The 17,574-nt window shown below is 62.5% G+C and overlaps 2 protein-coding genes and 1 long non-coding RNA gene across 3 annotated transcripts; 2 read left to right on the forward strand and 1 right to left on the reverse strand.

The window, feature by feature from the left end:
* Positions 1–3,122: 3,122 nt before the first annotated feature.
* On the reverse strand, positions 3,123–6,690 carry LOC133629394 (uncharacterized). The gene is made up of 2 exons (XR_009821017.1): positions 6,513–6,690; positions 3,123–4,844 (listed from the first exon to the last, which is right to left on the reverse strand). It is a non-coding gene; the product is annotated as an uncharacterized LOC133629394 (long non-coding RNA).
* Positions 6,691–7,610: 920 nt separating this feature from the next.
* LOC133629360 (scavenger receptor cysteine-rich type 1 protein M130-like) lies at positions 7,611–15,321 on the forward strand. Its single transcript, XM_062020016.1, is given in 12 exon segments — positions 7,611–7,720; positions 8,659–8,792; positions 9,111–9,434; positions 10,156–10,464; positions 10,705–11,010; positions 11,781–12,095; positions 12,180–12,494; positions 12,737–12,997; positions 13,000–13,050; positions 13,713–13,775; positions 13,863–14,183; positions 15,236–15,321. Coding segments are annotated over 12 exon segments (2,595 nt in total).
* Positions 15,322–15,498: 177 nt separating this feature from the next.
* LOC133629384 (antigen WC1.1-like) lies at positions 15,499–17,298 on the forward strand. Its single transcript, XM_062020044.1, has 4 exons — positions 15,499–15,644; positions 16,063–16,158; positions 16,696–16,848; positions 16,975–17,298. Exons 1-4 carry the CDS (start codon positions 15,560–15,562, stop codon positions 17,229–17,231), a joined length of 591 nt encoding a protein of 196 aa, XP_061876028.1. The 5' UTR covers positions 15,499–15,559; the 3' UTR covers positions 17,232–17,298.
* Positions 17,299–17,574: the final 276 nt, after the last annotated feature.

Below are 17,574 nucleotides of genomic sequence, written 5' to 3' on the forward strand. Positions count from 1 at the left end.
CTTAGGAGTGTTGACATCACACTGTAAGAAGTGGAGGAGAAGTCTGTATTGAGAGCAGAATATTTTCATATCCCCATTTTTTGTGAAGGACGCAAACTCTAGTGTTGAAGACATTGTTGATGTTAAGGTTTAGAGAAACATTAAAGATGAGAGGAGTTTTTTATGTGTCTGTGGGCGAAAGGGCCAGGTTACAAATGAAGATGATGGAAGATCAGAAGCTCTTCAGTGTTGTCTGATTTACCTTTTTGTTGCACTATGATAAAGACCTGGCACATGGGCTTGCATCATGATGTGACAGAAACAGTGTGGTATCAGATTGCAGCACATGTTGCCATTCTGGCTCTGGAGTTCATCTGTAGACAGATGCTGTGGTGGGACCTGCTCTTTGCAGGTGGCTGTGAGATGAGATGCCGAATGACTGAAGCAGGACAACAAGACAGCAGAAGTTGTCTTCTTTTCAGTTTACCTGAGACTTGTTCTGGAGGGAAATCATCTTGAGGTAAATTGATCCATGGAGGCTCCAGTGTTCTGGAATCTCCTGTGGTAGTCAGCTCATCTTCCACAAAATCTTCTTTCCTGCATGGGTGGGTGCACGCCAGAAATCTCTGCCTGTTAAAAACCAAACAAGCAGCTTTCATTGTAAACAGTGTCAGCAGAAATAAGTGCAGTTCCTTATTAGAAATGGTGCTGATCATAAGCATGGAAAGGTGAAGTGGCCAGTCATTTTTGCTGCCGTTCCCCAGGGCTGTGGGTGCCTCTGGCATGGTGGGACCTGGCCCGTGGCAATGCCAGACTGCTCCTGGCTTAGTGGGAGGAGGAAGATGGGAACTGAGACACAATGGGGCAGGGAGGAGACAGGGCAGGCACCGACTGAGAGTGGGCTGAGCAACCTCAGGGCCCAGGTTTGTGGTGAGAACCCGGGCTGGGTTCCTATTGCCCTTTCTCAGGACTGGAGACACCAGCAACACCAGCTGCAGCTTGGCAATGTGACCAGCCAGCCTGGACCCTGCTCTCACACACACTCATTGCTCCTGGAGGGCACAGCCAGGTCCCTTTCTGGCCTCTTACCTGAACAGCTCACCCCAGCGTCCATGCTGTGAACACAGTTGTTCTCACCCCATCCGCTGTGTGTACATTGGACAGGGCAGGCTCGGAGCCACGACACTGAATATCAATCAACCAAATGGGGCCAGATCCTGGACCGAAATTTCCGTGCCGAAAAGCTTGAACAGCAGACCCACATCCCAGCTGCTTGCAAACCACTGCTGCATCTTTCAAGTTCCAGATGACACCACACACAGTGCCCCACTGTCCCTCGTGTTCCACCTCCACTCTCCCAGCGCAGCGGCTGGCGTCATCCACCAGCCTCAACTCTGAGTTGAGGCAGAGTTATGGGCCGAGGCAGGCGCAGAGGGGAAATGGGTCTCCAGGCCCTCAACTGGGAGCACTGGGAGCACTGAGCATCCCCAGGGCTACACTCATCAGAGAACCCACGAGGGCAGTGTCCTCCAGCCCCGAGCTGTGGGGCTGCTCTGGCTCTGTGTCGGGGTGGAAAGGGAACAGCCCCTGCCCTGCTGCAGCCCCTGTGGGACAGCCCTGGGCTGGGGGCAGAGCTGCAGCCCCGGCCTGCAGGAACATCCCTCCTGGAGAGCCTCAGGACAGGGCCCCGGCAGGAGCCGCGCTGGGACACGTCCCCAGCCCGGCAGCAGGACAGGCCCCAGCGTGTCCCCAACCGTCCCCGTGTCCCCCAGGGGCCGTTGTTCCCTGCAGGCAGATGCATCGGGAGCTGCAGCTGCACAAACCGCAGCCCCCGCGGCCTCGCAGCACTCGCTGCGCTTCCCCCACAGCGCCCGGCCAGGAAGCCTGAGGTTTCCTCCTGGCACCCAGCCCAGGCACAGCCCCACGGGCCCCGACACACCCCCAGCCCCACTGCTCCTGCCGGGGCTGCTCCTTCGGCCTCGCAGAGACGCCAATCGCAGCTCCTGGCCCCTGGGACGGCCTCGCTGCACATGGATGCTCCACACTCAGCCCCACGGCCATGGGGGGCACTGCAGGGATGTCACCTCACACCCACATACAGGCACCCCTGACATGTTGTTCCCACTTTCTCACTCCCTTCTGCTACAGCATCTTCTTCCCCTTCTCCAGTCCGTTCATCACAGAGGCCTTACCTCCATCACTCACTGGCCAGGCCTTGGGCAGCAGCGGGTCCAGCCCAGAGCTGACTGGCCCTGGCCTTGGCAGGTACAGGGGAAGCTCTGGAAACACCTCCTGCTCAACAACAACCTGCAGCTGCTCAACAACTTGGGCAACTTCATCAACAGGTTGTGTGCCAGGCTGGCAGGGGGCTGCTCCTCGTGCCCAGGCTGTGCTCTCCTCACACTCTGCTCCCCCCGTTTCACAGAGCGAGCGTGTTTGTGTGTAAGTTCTTTGGTGGCATCATCCCTGACACGATCCAGACTCCAGATGACAAGAGGCTATTGGCCCATGTCACCCTTGAACTGCATCAGTACCAACCAGGTGATAGAAAAAAGCCCAAAAATCTTGAGGCTGGTCACAAGAGCTGGGGGAGGAGTGGTGATCCGCCAGAGTGGTGATCAATGGCAGAGTCGAGTTGGAGGCCTGTGGCCAGTGGAGTTCCACAGGGGTGGGTTCTGGGGCCAGTCTTGTTCAACATCTTCATCAACCACCTGGATGAGGGGACAGAGGGACCCTCAGCAAGTTCCCTGCTGGCACCAAACTGGGAGCACTGGCTGATTCCCCAGAGGCTGTGCTGCCATGCAGCAGGATCTCAATCAGCTGGAGAGTTGGGCAGAGAGGAACCTCCTGAGGTTCAACAGGGACAAGGGCAGAGTCCTGTAGCTGGGGAGGAACAACCCCCTGCACCAGGACAGGCTGGGGGTGACCTGCTGGAGAGGGAGCCCTGGCCCAGGCTGCACAGGGAGGGTGTGGAGGCTCCTTCCTTGGAGCTCTTCAAGACCCACCTGGACACTGTTCCCGTGTGACCTGATCTAGGTGGGACCTGCTTCTGCAGGGGAGTTGGGCTGGATGATCTCTACAGGTCCCTTCCAACCCCACCATGCCGTGATTCTCTGATACTCGTTGAATTACAGACGGTCTCATTAGCTACAAAATACATCTTTATTAAAACCAGAAACAGACTTGAACCCACAGAGGGGATGGAAGAACACAGAACCAGGCGGAAAAGAGGGCAGTGAGGAAAAGGAAGACACAGCAGGGGAGTGAAGCCTGGAAGGGAAACAAACACACAGCAAAAGCCCCAGCAGTGGCGAGACTGAGGTCTGGGCCAGCTGGTTGGGGCACTCCAGGGGTAGGAGTTCTTCTTCAAGAGCTGCTCGTCAAGGAAGCTGCTGCCCAGGCCGTGCTCCAGCTTCCCAGCAGTGCCGTCTGGGTTGAGCTCCATCCTGCCACATGGCCAGAGGGGCAGGGAAGGGAGAGAACCTGCCACAAGTGCCCCAGATTCCCCTGCTTTCTATCCCATGGGCAAACACTGGCTTCTGTGAAAAGCTGCTGCAAGTATCCCCTGTGGGCTTTAGGAGGAGCTTCCATTTAAACATAAGGAACATATTTCCCTGTTAATGTGAGGGAGCCCTGGCCCAGGCTGCCCAGGGAGGGTGTGGAGGCTCCTTCTCGGCAGGTTTCCAAACCCACCTGCACACGTTCCTGTGTCCCTGACCAAGCAGAACCTGCCTTAGCAGGGGGTTGGGCTGAAAGATCTCTAAAGGTTCCTGACAAGCCCCATCATTCTGTGACTCTGTGGGGGGCAGCCAGGCCCTGCCTCCAGTTGCCACAGTCACGGCTGGACGGGGCCTTCCCTGCAGAGCCCCGCACAGCCCAACACAGACACATCACTTCACAGGCATCACACAGTCACAGCATCATTTCAGCTGGGAGAGACCTTTCAGCTCTTGGAGTGCAGCCTCTGTCCCAGCCCCATCACCCACCAGCCCATTGCCCTCCGTGCAACACCCACCCGGCTGTGAAACCCCTACAGGGACGGTGACTCCAGCAGCTCCCTGGGCAGCTGTTCCAAGGCCTGACAACCCTGTCAGCAAAGAAATTCCTCCTCACATCCAGCCTGAACCTCCCCTGGCACAACTTGAGGCTGTTTCCTCTTCTTCTATTGCTTGTTATCAGGGAGAATAGACTGACCCCCACCTCACTGCAGCTTCCTTTCAGGTAGATGTAGAGAGTGAGAAGGTCTCCCCTGAGCCTTCTTTTCTCCAGGCTAAACAGCCCCAGTCCCCCCAGCCCTTCCTCATGAGACGTGTTCCAAATCCTTTCCTGGCTTGGTAGCTGCTTCTGGATCCTCTCCAGCACCTCCATGTCCTTCTTGTAGAGAGAGACCCTGAGCTGAGCACAGTATTGGAGGTGCAGCCTCACCAAAGCCGAGCCCAGGGCAACGATCAGCTCCTTGCTCCTGCTGACAACACTGTTCCTGATCCAGGCCAGGATGCCCTTGGCCTTCTTGCCCATCCTGGATGACTGAATGCATCCAGCTGGGAAGCTCATTAGTGACGCTTCAGCAGCAGGACTTGGGTTAAAACTGGCCTTTCTGGGAAGAATGAAGCATTTCTTACACCAGCCACAGCCCTGCTCTCTGTGCCCTTGCCCATTCACACCAGCTGCCCAACGGGAGACAGAAACACAACAGTGGATGAAAAGGAAACAATCTCTTTGGGGATGGGTCTCACCTGTTTTCATTTCTTTTTCCTTCTTGGACATCTTGCCTGTCTCTTCCATGACCTTGGCATCTCCCTTCTCACACAGGCAGAGAACCGAGGCGCCGGCGCTGGCCGCTTCCACCACTGCCCACAGGGCCCCTGAAACACAAACACAGAGCACGTCAACAACCAGCAACCTGCAGGATCTGGCTGTCTCCTAAAAGAGGACAAGGCTTTCAACTCAGCTCATCAAGAGAAAGGCGCTGGGGACAGTCAGACACCCCACTGGAATGAGGCTTGGAGAAGGTTTTCACAGCTCCAGCTGGAACACTGCACAGGGACTCACAAAGTTTACCCCTAAATGTTTCCAAACCCTCCTGGCTTCTCCTCTTTCTGTGAGCACCTTGGTTTTTGCAAGAGGCTGGTTTGGGAAGTGCCTCTGCTGGGGGCTGTTTCTGTGACTGATGGTGTGTGGTTTAGGGGAAGGGGATGGCTCTGAGTAGGAGGGTGCTGACAACACCCAGTGAGAGCCCAAAGCCTTGCACCTACCCAACAAATCACCAACACAACTCCTTTTGTCACCTTCCTGCCTGCCACAAGCATTCACAAGGGAGGATTAGACTTGCAAGTACAGATAAAACCCCAATGGATGGAGTTCAGAGGGACACACAGAGGTGAGGGCAGGACACGTTCAACCACACCCAGTGGGAAGAGGAGCAAAGAGCTGTGCCCACCACATGAACCCAAGGAGCAGACAGCACTGACCAAGAGCCCCCTCCCACTGATGGCCCTCATGGGGCTTCCTGTAGGGAATTCAAAGCCCTTTATATCACTTTAAAACACCTGACTCAGATGAGAACCTGTGGGGCAACCAACTGTTCACCACAGCTCTGTGTTTGCTTCTCCCAAACGTGCTCACACACCCGTGAGGGAGAAGCAGCAGCAGAGAGACTGAGCCAAAGTTGCAACCTCCCGTCCCAAAAAGAACCCTGGCCAAAGGCAGCCGCCCCACAGCCCCGTGGCTCCCTCCTGAGCTGCAGCCACCGTCCCCTCCAGAGAGGTGGCTTCAGCAGCAATGCTCAAGTCAGCTGCTGGAGAGAGGGACCCGGCACTACCGATGCGATTCCAGGGGGGCTCCAGGAGCCCTTTGAGCTGTTGTCTCCCCTCTCTGGGGCTGAACTTCCCTTCCCTTCCCTCCCCCTCCCCCGCCATGAGACCGCATCAAGCAGCGTTTAAACACAACAGCACGAAGGAAATAACGCGGGGTGGGGGAAGAGCGGGACACAAAGTGCGGTGATCGAAGCGTGTCCCAGGCCGCTGCCAGCGCCGGGGCCGCCTCCCCCGGGACTCCCCGCCGCAGAACGGGGCCCAGCCCGGTCGTTCCCGGCTGCCCGGGGCTCGTCCCGCTCCGCCGCGGCTGCCCGGCTGCAGCGGGAGGCGGCGGCGGGGAAGCGGGAGCGGGTCAAACCCCGAACAGAAGAGCGGAGCGGGGCAGTGCCGGGGCGGGCCGCGGGCGGCAGCCCCCGCCGGGCCCGGGCCCCGCTCCCGCTTTCCCCCGCGGCACGGAGGGACGGCGCGGCCCCGCCTCCCCCCGCCCCGCTCCGCGCCGCCGCCGGGGCCCGAGGAGCCGCCGCGGAGCCGCGTTCGGCCGCCTCCCCCCCACCGGCGCCCGCGGGCGGCTCTCGGGCTCCCGGGGCCTCGCCGCCCGCCCCGGGCCCGCCGCCGCCTCCGCCCGGCCCCGCCTCACCGGACACCCCCGGCCCGCCGCGGAGCCCCCTCCCCGCCGCCCTCCCGCCGCCCCCCGGCCCGCCCGCGGCCCGCGCTCACCGCCGGCCACGCGCCCCCCATCCTGCGCTCGCTCGCCGCCCGGCGCTCAGCCGTGGGGAGCTCGGCCGCCTCCTCCTCGCCCGACACGGCCGGAGCCGCCTCCGCCGGGACCCCCGGGAGCAGCCGCCGGCGCCGCCCCCGCGCTGAGAGACCCCCGGCAGCGCGAGCGGCGGCGCGAGCTCCGCGCGGGGCACGCTGGGACTACGACTCCCGGCAGGCACCGCGGCTGCCGCCGGCGGCTTTGCGCGACAGCGAGGCGCGGGCGCTGACGGGAAATGGAGTCCGCGGGGCGGCCGCGGGGAAGCGGCGCCTGTCCCGCGGCTGCCGCTGCTCCCGCTCCCGCCCCGCAGCATCATCACCTCTGGGCACAGGCGTAAGAATCGCCCGAGGGTGGCGGCTGGAAGGGCCGTCACTAAAAAGAGTCACAGAACGGTGGCAGTTGGAAGCGACCCCTAAAGCTCATCCAGCCCAACCCCCATCTCAGGCGGGTCCCACCTAGATCAGGTCACACAGGAGCGTGTCCAGCTGGGCTTGGAAACCTGCCGAGAAGGAGCCTCCGCAGCCTCCCTGGGCAGCCCGGGCCAGGGCTCCCTCACCTCAGCAGGGAAATAGCTTTTGCTCATGTTTCAATGGGACATTTTGTGTTGCAGCTTCTTTCCATCAGCCCTTGTCCTGTCACTGGATACAACAGAACAAAAGTGCTGCCCCAGCCCCCTGACACCCACCACTGACATATTTGTCAGTATTAATGAGAACCCCCTGCAGTCTCCTCTTTCCTAAACAGCCCCAGGGCCCGCAGCCTTTCCTCCTCACACACATGTTCCATCCCCTCAGCATCTCAGTAGCCCTGTGTTGCCTCTCTCCAGCCCTTCCCTGTCTCTCGAGCTGGGGACTCTGCCCTTACTCCTGGTGACCCTCAGCAAGTTCCTCTCTGCCCAACTCTCAGCCTGTCCAGCTCTCACTGACTGGCAGCACAGCCTCTGGGGAATCAGCCAGTGCTCCCAGTTTGGTGCCATCAGGGAGCTCACTGAGGGTCCCTCTGTCCCCGCATGGGGTGCCTGTATGTGGGTGTGAGGTGACATCCCTGCAGTGCCCCCCATGGCCGTGGGGCTGAGTGTGGAGCATCCATGTGCAGCGAGGCCATCCCAGGGGCCAGGAGCTGTGATTGGCGTCTCTGCGAGGCCGAAGGAGCAGCCCCGGCAGGAGCAGTGGGGCTGGGGGTGTGTCGGGGCCCCGCGGGGCTGTGCCTGGGCTGGGTGCCAGGAGGAAACCTCAGGCTTCCTGGCCGGGCGCTGTGGGGGAAGCGCAGCGAGTGCTGCGAGGCCGCGGGGGCTGCGGTTTGTGCAGCTGCAGCTGCAGCTCCCGATGCATCTGCCTGCAGGGAACAACGGCCCCTGGGGGACACGGGGACGGTTGGGGACACGCTGGGGCCTCTCCTGCTGCCGGGCTGGGGACGTGTCCCAGCGCGGCTCCTGCCGGGGCCCTGTCCTGAGGCTCTCCAGGAGGGATGTTCCTGCAGGCCGGGGCTGCAGCTCTGCCCCCAGCCCAGGGCTGTCCCACAGGGGCTGCAGCAGGGCAGGGGCTGTTCCCTTTCCACCCCGACACAGAGCCAGAGCAGCCCCACAGCTCGGGGATGGAGGACACTGCCCTCGTGGGTTCTCTGATGAGTGTAGCCCTGGGGATGCTCAGTGCTCCCAGTGCTCCCAGTGCTCCCAGTTGAGGGCCTGGAGACCCATTTCCCCTCTGCGCCTGCCTCGGCCCATAACTCTGCCCCGTGGCAGCAGCCGTGGCACCTGCATTGGGACCGTGGTGTCCCTCATATATGGGCATGAAGGGCACTGGAGAAGCTCATTGGCGGGCTGAGCTGTGTCAGAGGGGAGAGAGCTCCTGATCTCATCTCAAAAGGTGCTGCTGCTTGGATTGGCTCCTGCAGCTGCGTTGGCATCTCTCAGAGATCTCACCCTCCCATCAGCAGCAGCCCCACGAGGGTGCGGGAGCCGTGCCGGGGAGTGGGGAGCAGCAGGGCTGTGCCCGCGGGGCAGGAGGCTCAGGATGGGCACGCAGGGACTCCTGTGGCCTCGGGTGCTGTGGCTGCTCCTCGGGCTGCAGCTGTGCAGGGGTAAGTGCTGGCTCCCTTGTCCCACAGCCCAGGGCCAGTGGGCACCAGCGTGCTCATCGGGATACCTCTGGCAATTCGGTTTCTTCACGGGTGCCGCTGGGACAAGGGGCAGAAGGTGCTCAAGGGAGTGGATGCTGTGCCTGTGTGGGTGGGAGAGGGAGGTGTGGGGCTGGGGCCCGGGGCCATACGGGGGTTGCTGTGCTGGGGAGGAGAGAGGGGACATGGGAAAGGGGTGGTTGAATTAGTGGGGATGTGCTGCAGGCTGTGGGGCTGTGAATGGTACAGCAGGTCTGCTGCTGGGCAGCCTCAGCCCTTTGCAGAGCTGGGGAGAAAAGAGACCCCCAGACTGCCCCAGGGACAGCCCAGGATGGGGAGGGCTGTCCCTCAGGTGCCTTTACCTCTGGCCTGGGCAGGGGGGACCCCAGAGCTGTAGTCTGGAGCTCGGTGCTCTCCTGACCAGCCCCGTGTTGGCGTTTCAGGGGCTACAGAGTTGAGGCTGGTGGATGGCGGCAGCCGCTGCGCTGGGAGAGTGGAGGTGGAACACGAGGGACAGTGGGGCACTGTGTGTGATGATGAATGGGACTTGAAAGATGCTGCAGTGGTTTGCAAGCAGCTGGGATGTGGGTCTGCTGTTGAAGAGGATGAAGATTATGAGGATAAAGATTTTGGGCCAGGATATGGCCCCATTTGGTTGGATGATGTTCGATGTCGTGGCTCCGAGCCTGCCCTGTCCAACTGTACACACAGGGGATGGGGTGAGCACGACTGTGATCACGATGAGGATGCTGGAGTGAGCTGTTCAGGTAAGAGACCAGAAAGGGACCTGGCTGTGCCCTCCAGGAGCAATGAGTGTGTGTGAGAGCAGGGTCCAGGCTGGCTGGTCACATTGCCAAGCTGCAGCTGGTGTTGCTGGTGTCTCCAGTCCTGAGAAAGGGCAATAGGAACCCAGCCCGGGTTCTCACCACAAACCTGGGCCCTGAGGTTGCTCAGCCCACTCTAAGTTGGTGCCTGGCCTGCCTCCTCTCTGCCCCATTGTGTCTCAGTTCCCATCTTCCTCCTCCCACTCAGCCAGGACCGCTCTGGCATGGCCACGGACCAGCTCCCACCATGCCAGAGGCACCCACAGCATCTCATGCAGCCACCCACATCCCTGGGGAATGGCAGGAGATAACAAGGGACTTTATTGGCACCTTATTCCTCTGCCAGGGTCACCCCTGAGCTGCAGCCCACAGAGACACATCCCATGCAGTTGGGGTGACCTGTTGCTGCACCTTTCCTGCCTACCCCAGCCCCAGCTGCCCTGTGCCACAGGAGCTGTGCCAGCACTTGCACTGTCCTCAGTGCCCGTCCTTACCCTGGGAGCTGCTCAGCCCAGGGCCGCTCCTGGTGTGTTTGTGCCATCAGCACCCACTGGGAACTGCTGGGGGCTTGTGGGGCACTTTGTGGCCTCCTTGGAGATGAGGTGGGAGATGAGGTAACTGCCAGCAGGCTCTGGGAACTCACAGGGGGCTTTGTCTGCTCCAGGGTTTGTCCGGCTGGTCGGAGGGGACAACGACTGCTCAGGACACGTGGAGATCCATGATGGGGAGAAGTGGAAAAGTGTCTGTGCCTCAGCCTTTGGTGCCAGAGCTGCTGCTGTGGTCTGCAGGGAGCTGCAGTGTGGGGCAGCCCTGAACATCCAAGGGGCAGCTCGTGATGGAGCCAGCGCCGGTGCCATGTGGGACAGAGAGCTGCAGTGTGCAGGGAATGAACCCTTCCTCCAGTTTTGCCCCAGAGGCCCCTCCTGCGACCAGCTCTGCACCCCCAGAGCTGCTACTTGGCTCAACTGCACACGTAAGGACTGTCACTGGGGTGTAAAACACCAGGGATGTGCTGGGGACAGGGCAGCGGGGCAGGGACCGTGCTGGGCCTGAGGACAGAGGGGCTGATGTGGGGTCTGCAGCCCCACAATGATGCGGGAAGAGGTGGAGGAGGAGGATGGCAGCTCTCCTCCATTTGACCTCTCCCCAGCTCCTGAAGGAGCCAGAGCACAAGTCCAATCCCTTCCATTGTTCTCTGTCTCTGTGCTTGCAGGGTTCAGGCTGGTGAACGGCAGCACGGCGTGCGAGGGGAGGGTGGAGCTGCACGTGCAGGGGACCTGGGGCAGCCTCTGTGCCTCCCGCTGGCACCTCTCTGACGCCCACGTCCTCTGTGGCCGCCTGGGCTGTGGCTTTGCCGTGTCCCTTCCCAGAGGAGGGAGTTTTGGGAGAGGAACGGGCCCCGTCTGGAGAGACTCGTTCCGCTGCAGTGGGACTGAAGCCCACCTGGGACAGTGCCCAGTGACCGTGCTGGGGGCCTCCCCGTGCTCCCATGAGGATGCTGCTGCTGTCGTCTGCTCAGGTGAGGGCTGGCAAACCCTGGATTGGCTCCTTTGTCTCCTGGCATGACAGCAGCCCAAGGCAGGGGACCTGGGGCAGGCCCAGGCTGCACTTGCCCCTGCAGAAGCCCTGAGGGCTGCAGAGAGACATTGTCCCTGCCCCCCAGGGCAGCCCCAAGGGCCACCTCCAGGCTCAGGCTCTTTTGATGTCCCCCTGGGGTGCTGGGTGCCAGACAGGGCTGTGGGGCTCATTCCACCCCTCTGGCTGCAGACAGCCCTGTCCCAGCAACACAGAAATAGCCCCAGGCATGATCTCAGTCCCACGGGGCTGCCTGGCTGCCCCCAGCAGCAGCAGCAGAGCAGAGGGTGAGCCACAGAGCCAGGCTGGGGCTTCTGGTGAGCACCAGCCTCAAACCTGTGCTTTCTGCTGGGGCAGACTCCTCAGCTCTGCTCCCTGCCAGGGACACTGGCTTCCAGGGCCCATCTCCAGCAGAGAACCAAAGGTTTAGGTTGGAAAAGGCATCTGAAGGTGCTGGAGTCCCAGCCCTGCCCTCACCCTGCCAAACCCACCACTGACCCAGCACCTCAGCTCCGATCTCAACCTGCTCTAGAGAAACCTGAGCCCAGCCCTGAAGGGATCCCAAAGCCGTGGGGCTGAGGTGCTGAGGGCCGTGGGTCAGTGCTGGGCTGGGCAGGGTGAGGGCAGGGCTGGGGCTGCAGCAGCTTCAGGGGCTTTTCCCGTCAGCCCAAAGGGTTGTGTGAGTCCATGATCGGTGATTCCACGACTCCCCAGGCCCCGCTGGCTCCGGGTCCCTGCGGCTGGTGGGGGGAGGGAGCCGGTGCGCCGGGCGAGTGGAGATCTTCCAGCGCGGGACGTGGGGCAGAGTCCTGTCTGAGCAGTGGGCCGTGGCGGAGGCCCATGTGGCGTGTCGGCAGCTGCGGTGCGGAGAGGCAGAGACGGCCTACAAGCCGCCCAAGGCCGAGCGAGGGCCGGGCCCCGTGGGGCTGCGAGGGGTGCGGTGCCAGGGGCACGAGGCACAGCTGAGCCTCTGCAACGTCTCCTGGCCGGCAGCGGGGATCGTGGAGGACGTGGGGGTGGTTTGCCAGGGTGAGTGTCCCCACGGGCCCCCCGGGGCACAGGGTGGGCGGGCAGCCGGCCCCCGCCGCCATCTGGGCTCCGTCCCCGCCGCAGGGAGCCGGCGCGTGCGGCTGGCGAACGGGCCCGGGCGCTGCGCCGGGAGAGTGGAGATATACTCCCAGGGCAGCTGGGGCAGCGTCTGCGACGACGGCCGGGACCTGCCCGATGCCGCCGTCGTGTGCCGGCAGCTGGGCTGCGGAGGGGCCGTGCGGGCCCCGGGCTCTGCCGCCTTTGGGGAGGGCTCCGGGCACATCTGGCTGGACGGCGTCAACTGCTCCGGGGCCGAAGCCGCTCTCTGGGACTGCCCGGCCGGGCCCTGGGGGCGGAACGACTGCGGGCACAAAGAGGACGCCGGAGCCGTCTGCTCAGGTGTGTGGCGGGAGCTGTGGCGGGAGGCTGGTGCTCAGGGAGGCCGGGCCAGCAGGAGAGCCGGGCACGGCCAGCGCTGACCCGGGCTGCCGCTGAGCTCCTGCGCCGCCACCTCCTGCACACAGCCAGGCACGGGCAGCCCCGGGGCCGCCGGGGTCCCTGGGGAGCTCAGCTGTGCCTGGGGGTGGGCGGCAAGGGCAGCGGTGTGCGGCCCTCAGGGACTCGTCTCTCTCCCCTGCCAGAGTTCACGGCCCTGAGGCTGGAGAGCAGCGACGGCTGCTCTGGGCGCCTGCAGGTTTTCTACAACGGGACGTGGGGCAGCGTTTGCTCCAACTCCATGACCCCCAAAACGGTGTCACTGGCGTGCAAGGAGCTGGGCTGCGGGAAGAAAGGGACCCTGGAGATACAAGGGCCACGGGGCAGAGTGTCTGGCCCCGCCTGGCTGGACCGTGTGGAGTGTGAGGAGAGACACGGCTCCTTCTGGCTGTGTCCCTCCGATCCCTGGAACCGCGGTCGTGCGACGAGCTGCGAGATGTGACCCACATCACCTGCCGTGGTAATTCTGAGCTGCACGGGCACCAGCATCCACCCAGCAATTCCTCCCTGCTGGCTGGGATCAGCACTGGGGTGGCAGCAGGAGCAGGGCAGGGATTGTCCCCTGTGCTGGGCTCTGGTGAGGCTGCAGCTCAAGGGATGTGTTCAGTGCTGGGCCCCTCACTCACTGCCAGAGGGACACTGAGGGGCTGCAGCGTGGCCAGAGCTGGGCAGCGGAGCTGGGGAAGGGGCTGAAGCACAAGGGTGCTGGGGAGGGGCTGAGGGAATCGGGGAGTTGAGCCTGGAGAAGAGGAGGCTGAGATGAGACAGGAGTAGTCTGTGCAAAACCCTGCCAGGAGATTGGAGTGATGTTAGGGTCGGTCTCTTCTCTCCATTAACGAATGACAGGACAAGAGGAAAGGGACTCAAGTTGTCCCAGGGGAGGTTGAGATTGGAGCTGAGGCAGAACTTTTTCCCTGAGAGGCTTGTCAGCCCCTGTGCCAGGCTGCCCAGGGAGGTGGGGTGTCCCCGTCTCTGGAGGGATCCCAAAGCTGAGGTGCTGAGGGCCGTGGGTCAGTGGTGGGATGGGCAGGGTGAGGGGAGGGCTGGGACTCCAGCAGCCTCAGGGGCTTTTCCTACCCAAATGATTCCATGACTTCATGATTCTCTGATCTCCTTCTGCAGGGACACGGCCCAAAATGACCCCAACCCCGGGCTCCGCGTGCCCCAACGCCACGAGCTGCACAGGTAGGGAGCTGCTCCTCTGCTGCCCCTCTGGCCTGGCAGGGCTGTGCCCACCGTCCCGCTGCCCCAGCAGCTCTGTGCCTCCTGCAGACAGGGAGAGGATCCGCGCCGTGGGAGGAGAGGACGGCTGCTCGGGCCGGGTGGAGCTGTGGCACCGCGGCTCCTGGGGGACGGTGTGCGACGACACGTGGGACGTGCGGGATGCCGAGGTGGCCTGCAGGCAGCTGGGCTGTGGGCCCGCCGTGGCTGCCCTGCCCGAGGCTGCCTTTGGGGAGGGCACAGGCCCCATCTGGCTGGAGAAGGTGGAGTGGGAGTGTCGGGGCACAGAGGCGGCTCTGCAGCACTGCTGGGCCTGGCCCAGGGACCGCGGGCTCTGCCGGCACAAGGAGGACGCGGCCGTGCGCTGCGTGGGTGAGTGCAGGGCTGCAGCTCTGCCCGGGCACTGCATGGAGCTGGGGCAGGTCCCATCCTGCCCTCAGAGCTCTGGAGAGCGAGGCTGTTCCTGCAGAGCCTGGCAGCCTGGTCCCATGTGGGCAGCAGCTTCTGTGGGGCTGGATGTCCTCCAGCTGCTGCCCGGCCAGGCTCTGCAGCCCCAGGGGCACTACTGGACCTTGGAGTCCTGGTTGATAAACTGAACATGAGCCAGCAACGTGCCCTCGTGGGCAAGAAGGCCAATGGTATCCTGAGGGCATCAGGAAGAGGGTGGGCAGCAGGTCGAGAGAGGTTCTACTCCCCCTCTGCTCTGCCATATCTGGTGGGGCGTCATCTGGAGTCCTGTGTCCAGTTCTGGGCACCCCAGCTGCAGAGGGACAGGGAACTGCTGGAGAGAGGCGAGTGCAGGGCCAGCAAGATGATCTGGGGACTGGAATCTCTTCCTTATGAGGAAAGGCTGTGGGGCCTGGGGCTGTTTAGCCTGCAGGAGGCTTTGGGGAGATCTCATTAACACTGACAAGTACCTAAAGGGTGGGTGTCAGGGGGATGGGGTGACATTTTTTCTGCAATGTCCAGTCACAGGACAAGGGGTAATGGACAAAAGCTGCAAAACAAAAAGCTCCACTGAAACACAAAGAGAAACTCTTACACTATTAATGTGAGGGAACCCTGGCCCAGGCTGCCCAAGGAGGGTGTGGAGGCTCCTTCTCCAAGCCCACCTGGACATGTTCCTCTGCCCCCTGAGGGAGGGGAACCTGCTGTAGCAGGATGTCAGCTGGATGAGCTCTGGAAATCCGTTTCAACCCCCACTATCCAATGAGTCTCTGAACTCCCAGGCTGCTGGTGCTGCCCTGGCTAAGGCCCAGAGCAGGGCCCTGGGCTCTGTTGCAGCCCCCTGAGCAGCCCTGTGGAAGAGGTGGTTCAGGGGGGCTGCGCCAGGGGTGTCTGCACACACAGGCCAGGTAAGGGTGGAGGCTCCTGGTACCCACGTACCCCCCTCTCAGCTCATCTCTCCTTCTCCTCCTCTGCAGCTGCGCCCAGGACAGCAGCACCGACCCCTGGAGCAGGTGACGTGTCCTTCCCATCAGCAACGAGTGACCTCGAGGCCAGGCTGTGACCCAGCCAGAGAGAAGGGGATCCTCACTGGGGGTGGAACTCCCAAGAGGAGGCAGCGGGTTATGGGTGCCGGGGGTGGGGAGGGCTGTGAGTTGCCCACGGTATGATGGGGGTCAGGGCTGGGTGCTCCAGCCCCCCACTGCTCCGTGGCCTGGTGCTTCCCTCTGTGTGTGGCTGCCTGTGCAGATCCCACTCGGGGCCGCCCGACCAGCAGCAGAAGCGTCTCGTTGCCCGTCATCATGTGCATGATCCTGGGAGCCCTTGTCTGCCTGCTGCTGGCCCTCCTGGCCTGGAGAGTGCTCAGCGCCAGGGCTGAGCGCAGAGGTGGGTCCTGCCCCACGCTGCCACGGGAAGGTGCCTCTTGGCAGGACCAGGGCGTTGTGGGGTGTGTGTGTCAGCACAGGCAGAGCTGGGGGCACAGGCGTGTGCTGCTGCTGTGCCACTGACTGCCTGATGATGGGCCAGCAGCAGCCAGGGGAAGAGAGTCCCGACACGGGGGAGTTGGGGATGGGGCCAGAAGTGGCCAGAGCTGGGCTGGGGCAGATGGGCACAGGAGGAATGCAGGGCAGCAGGGTCCATCCCCGTGGTGTCAGGCCCCAGGCTGCTCCTCTGCCCAGCCCTCAGCTCCCCGTGGCAGAGCAGGGGCTGTGCTGTGGATCCGTGGGGCAGAGAGGGGGCAGCTGCAGAGGGGAGGGAAGGTGGGAGCTGCCTGTCCCTGAGCCAGAGCGGCCTCTATCCACAGGCTCCCAGACAGCCCTGGAGCCCTTCCCTGAGGCGGTGTACCAGGAGATCGGTTACAGCCCTGTGTGGGAGGAGCAGGCGAGATTCAGCCCATCAGGTGGGTCTGGGTCCATCCCTGGGGGCTCTGTCCCCTGGTCCCCAGCTGCAGCTGACTCCCTGCAGCCCCCAGGCCCAAGGTCCCTGCAGCAATGTGGGGAGAGCAGAGAGGTCCTGGCCCAGGACAGAAGCTTCCTCCCCATCAGCTCTGCCCACCCCAGCTGGGTTTGTCCCAGGCCAGAGGGTCAGTCCTGGGCCCTCCTCCCCACTCAGCCCTGGCTTTGTGGGTCCCCTCTCCAGGCTCCTATTCGGAGGGGTCACTGACCAAACTGCAGCTCCATCACATGGACAGCGAGGAGGAAGATGGTCTGGGGTCAGCACGAGGTAATGGGGGCAGGAAGGGGTTGATGTCTCATCGCTGCAGACTCGGGATGGACAGTGGTGCCCCTGAGTGCCACCATCAGAGCTGGGGAGCAGATGGGGATCTCCTGTGCCGCTGCAGCCACCAGTGTCTGAGCCCCGTGTCCCTGTGCTTCCTCCCGTCCTCTTCTCTGCACGATGCATCTTCTCACCAACCTCAGCTCCTTTCTGCTTCCAGATGTCCCTGTCCTGCCCAGAGGTGGCCCAGCAGATGGCTATGATGATGCCAGGGAGGTTTCTGACCCTGGGGAGGACCTTGTGTCTGGGCGCAGAGGCTGGGAAGTGCCCAGGGCAGCAGAGGAGGGAGCAGGGCCCAGGGACGCACCTGGAGGTGAGGGGATGGGGATGAGGATGAGGGACAGGGCGGGTGGAGGGGGGCTCAGCATCTCTGAAGTGGTGAGGAGAAGGAAGGAAGGAGATGTCCAAATGTGCTACAGCCTGCCTTGCTGCTTTGCAGAGACAAAGCTGTGCTCCCAGAGCAGTGCCGGGGCCCCTGGAGCTGAGGGAGATGCCCAGTGCCTGTGCCCAGAGAGCTGGAGCTACGACGATGCCCAAGAGGTGTCCCTGGCACATCCCCCTGAGGACAGCGAGGCCGTGACACTGCAGCTCAGGGCACAAGGGTGGCCCATCCCCGGGCCAGGAGAGCCCGTCACTGCCGCGGGGCTGGGAGCAGCTGGGAGGGAGGAGGGAGCTGTGCGGCTGGGAGAGCCCTGAGCTCCAGGGAGCCCTCGGCCCTTGCCAGCCATTTCCTCTGCCTTCAGTGTCCTGTGTTCAGGCTGTGCCTCCTCTTTGTTCTGATTAAAATCCCTTGGGGGTTTGGGCCAGATCTGGTGCTGACACAGACATTTGCATCCTGACATAGAATCATTGAATCAAAGATTCATTTGGGTTGGAAAAGATCTTTAAGATCATCAAGTCCAGTCACCAGCCTCACCCTGCCGAGCCCATCACCAACCCCTGTCCCTCAGCACCTCAGTTCCACAGCTGTGCAACAGCTCATAGACCTATGGAATCATTGCAGCTGGAAAAGACCTTTAAGACCATTGAGTCTGATGTG

Source organism: Colius striatus, unplaced genomic scaffold, assembly GCF_028858725.1.
Source record: "Colius striatus isolate bColStr4 unplaced genomic scaffold, bColStr4.1.hap1 scaffold_40, whole genome shotgun sequence".
In the NCBI taxonomy this organism is placed as follows: Eukaryota; Metazoa; Chordata; class Aves; order Coliiformes; family Coliidae; genus Colius; species Colius striatus.

Excerpts from the sequence above, each read along its gene's own strand:
- LOC133629384 (XM_062020044.1), top strand. The coding sequence starts at position 15,560 with ATGTGCATGATCCTGGGAGCCCTTGTCTGCCTGCTGCTGGCCCTCCTG. Across the intron at positions 16,159-16,695 it reads GGCGAGATTCAGCCCATCAG|ATGTCCCTGTCCTGCCCAGA; the intron begins GTGGGTCTGGGT and ends TTCTGCTTCCAG. Across the intron at positions 16,849-16,974 it reads GCCCAGGGACGCACCTGGAG|AGACAAAGCTGTGCTCCCAG; the intron begins GTGAGGGGATGG and ends GCTGCTTTGCAG.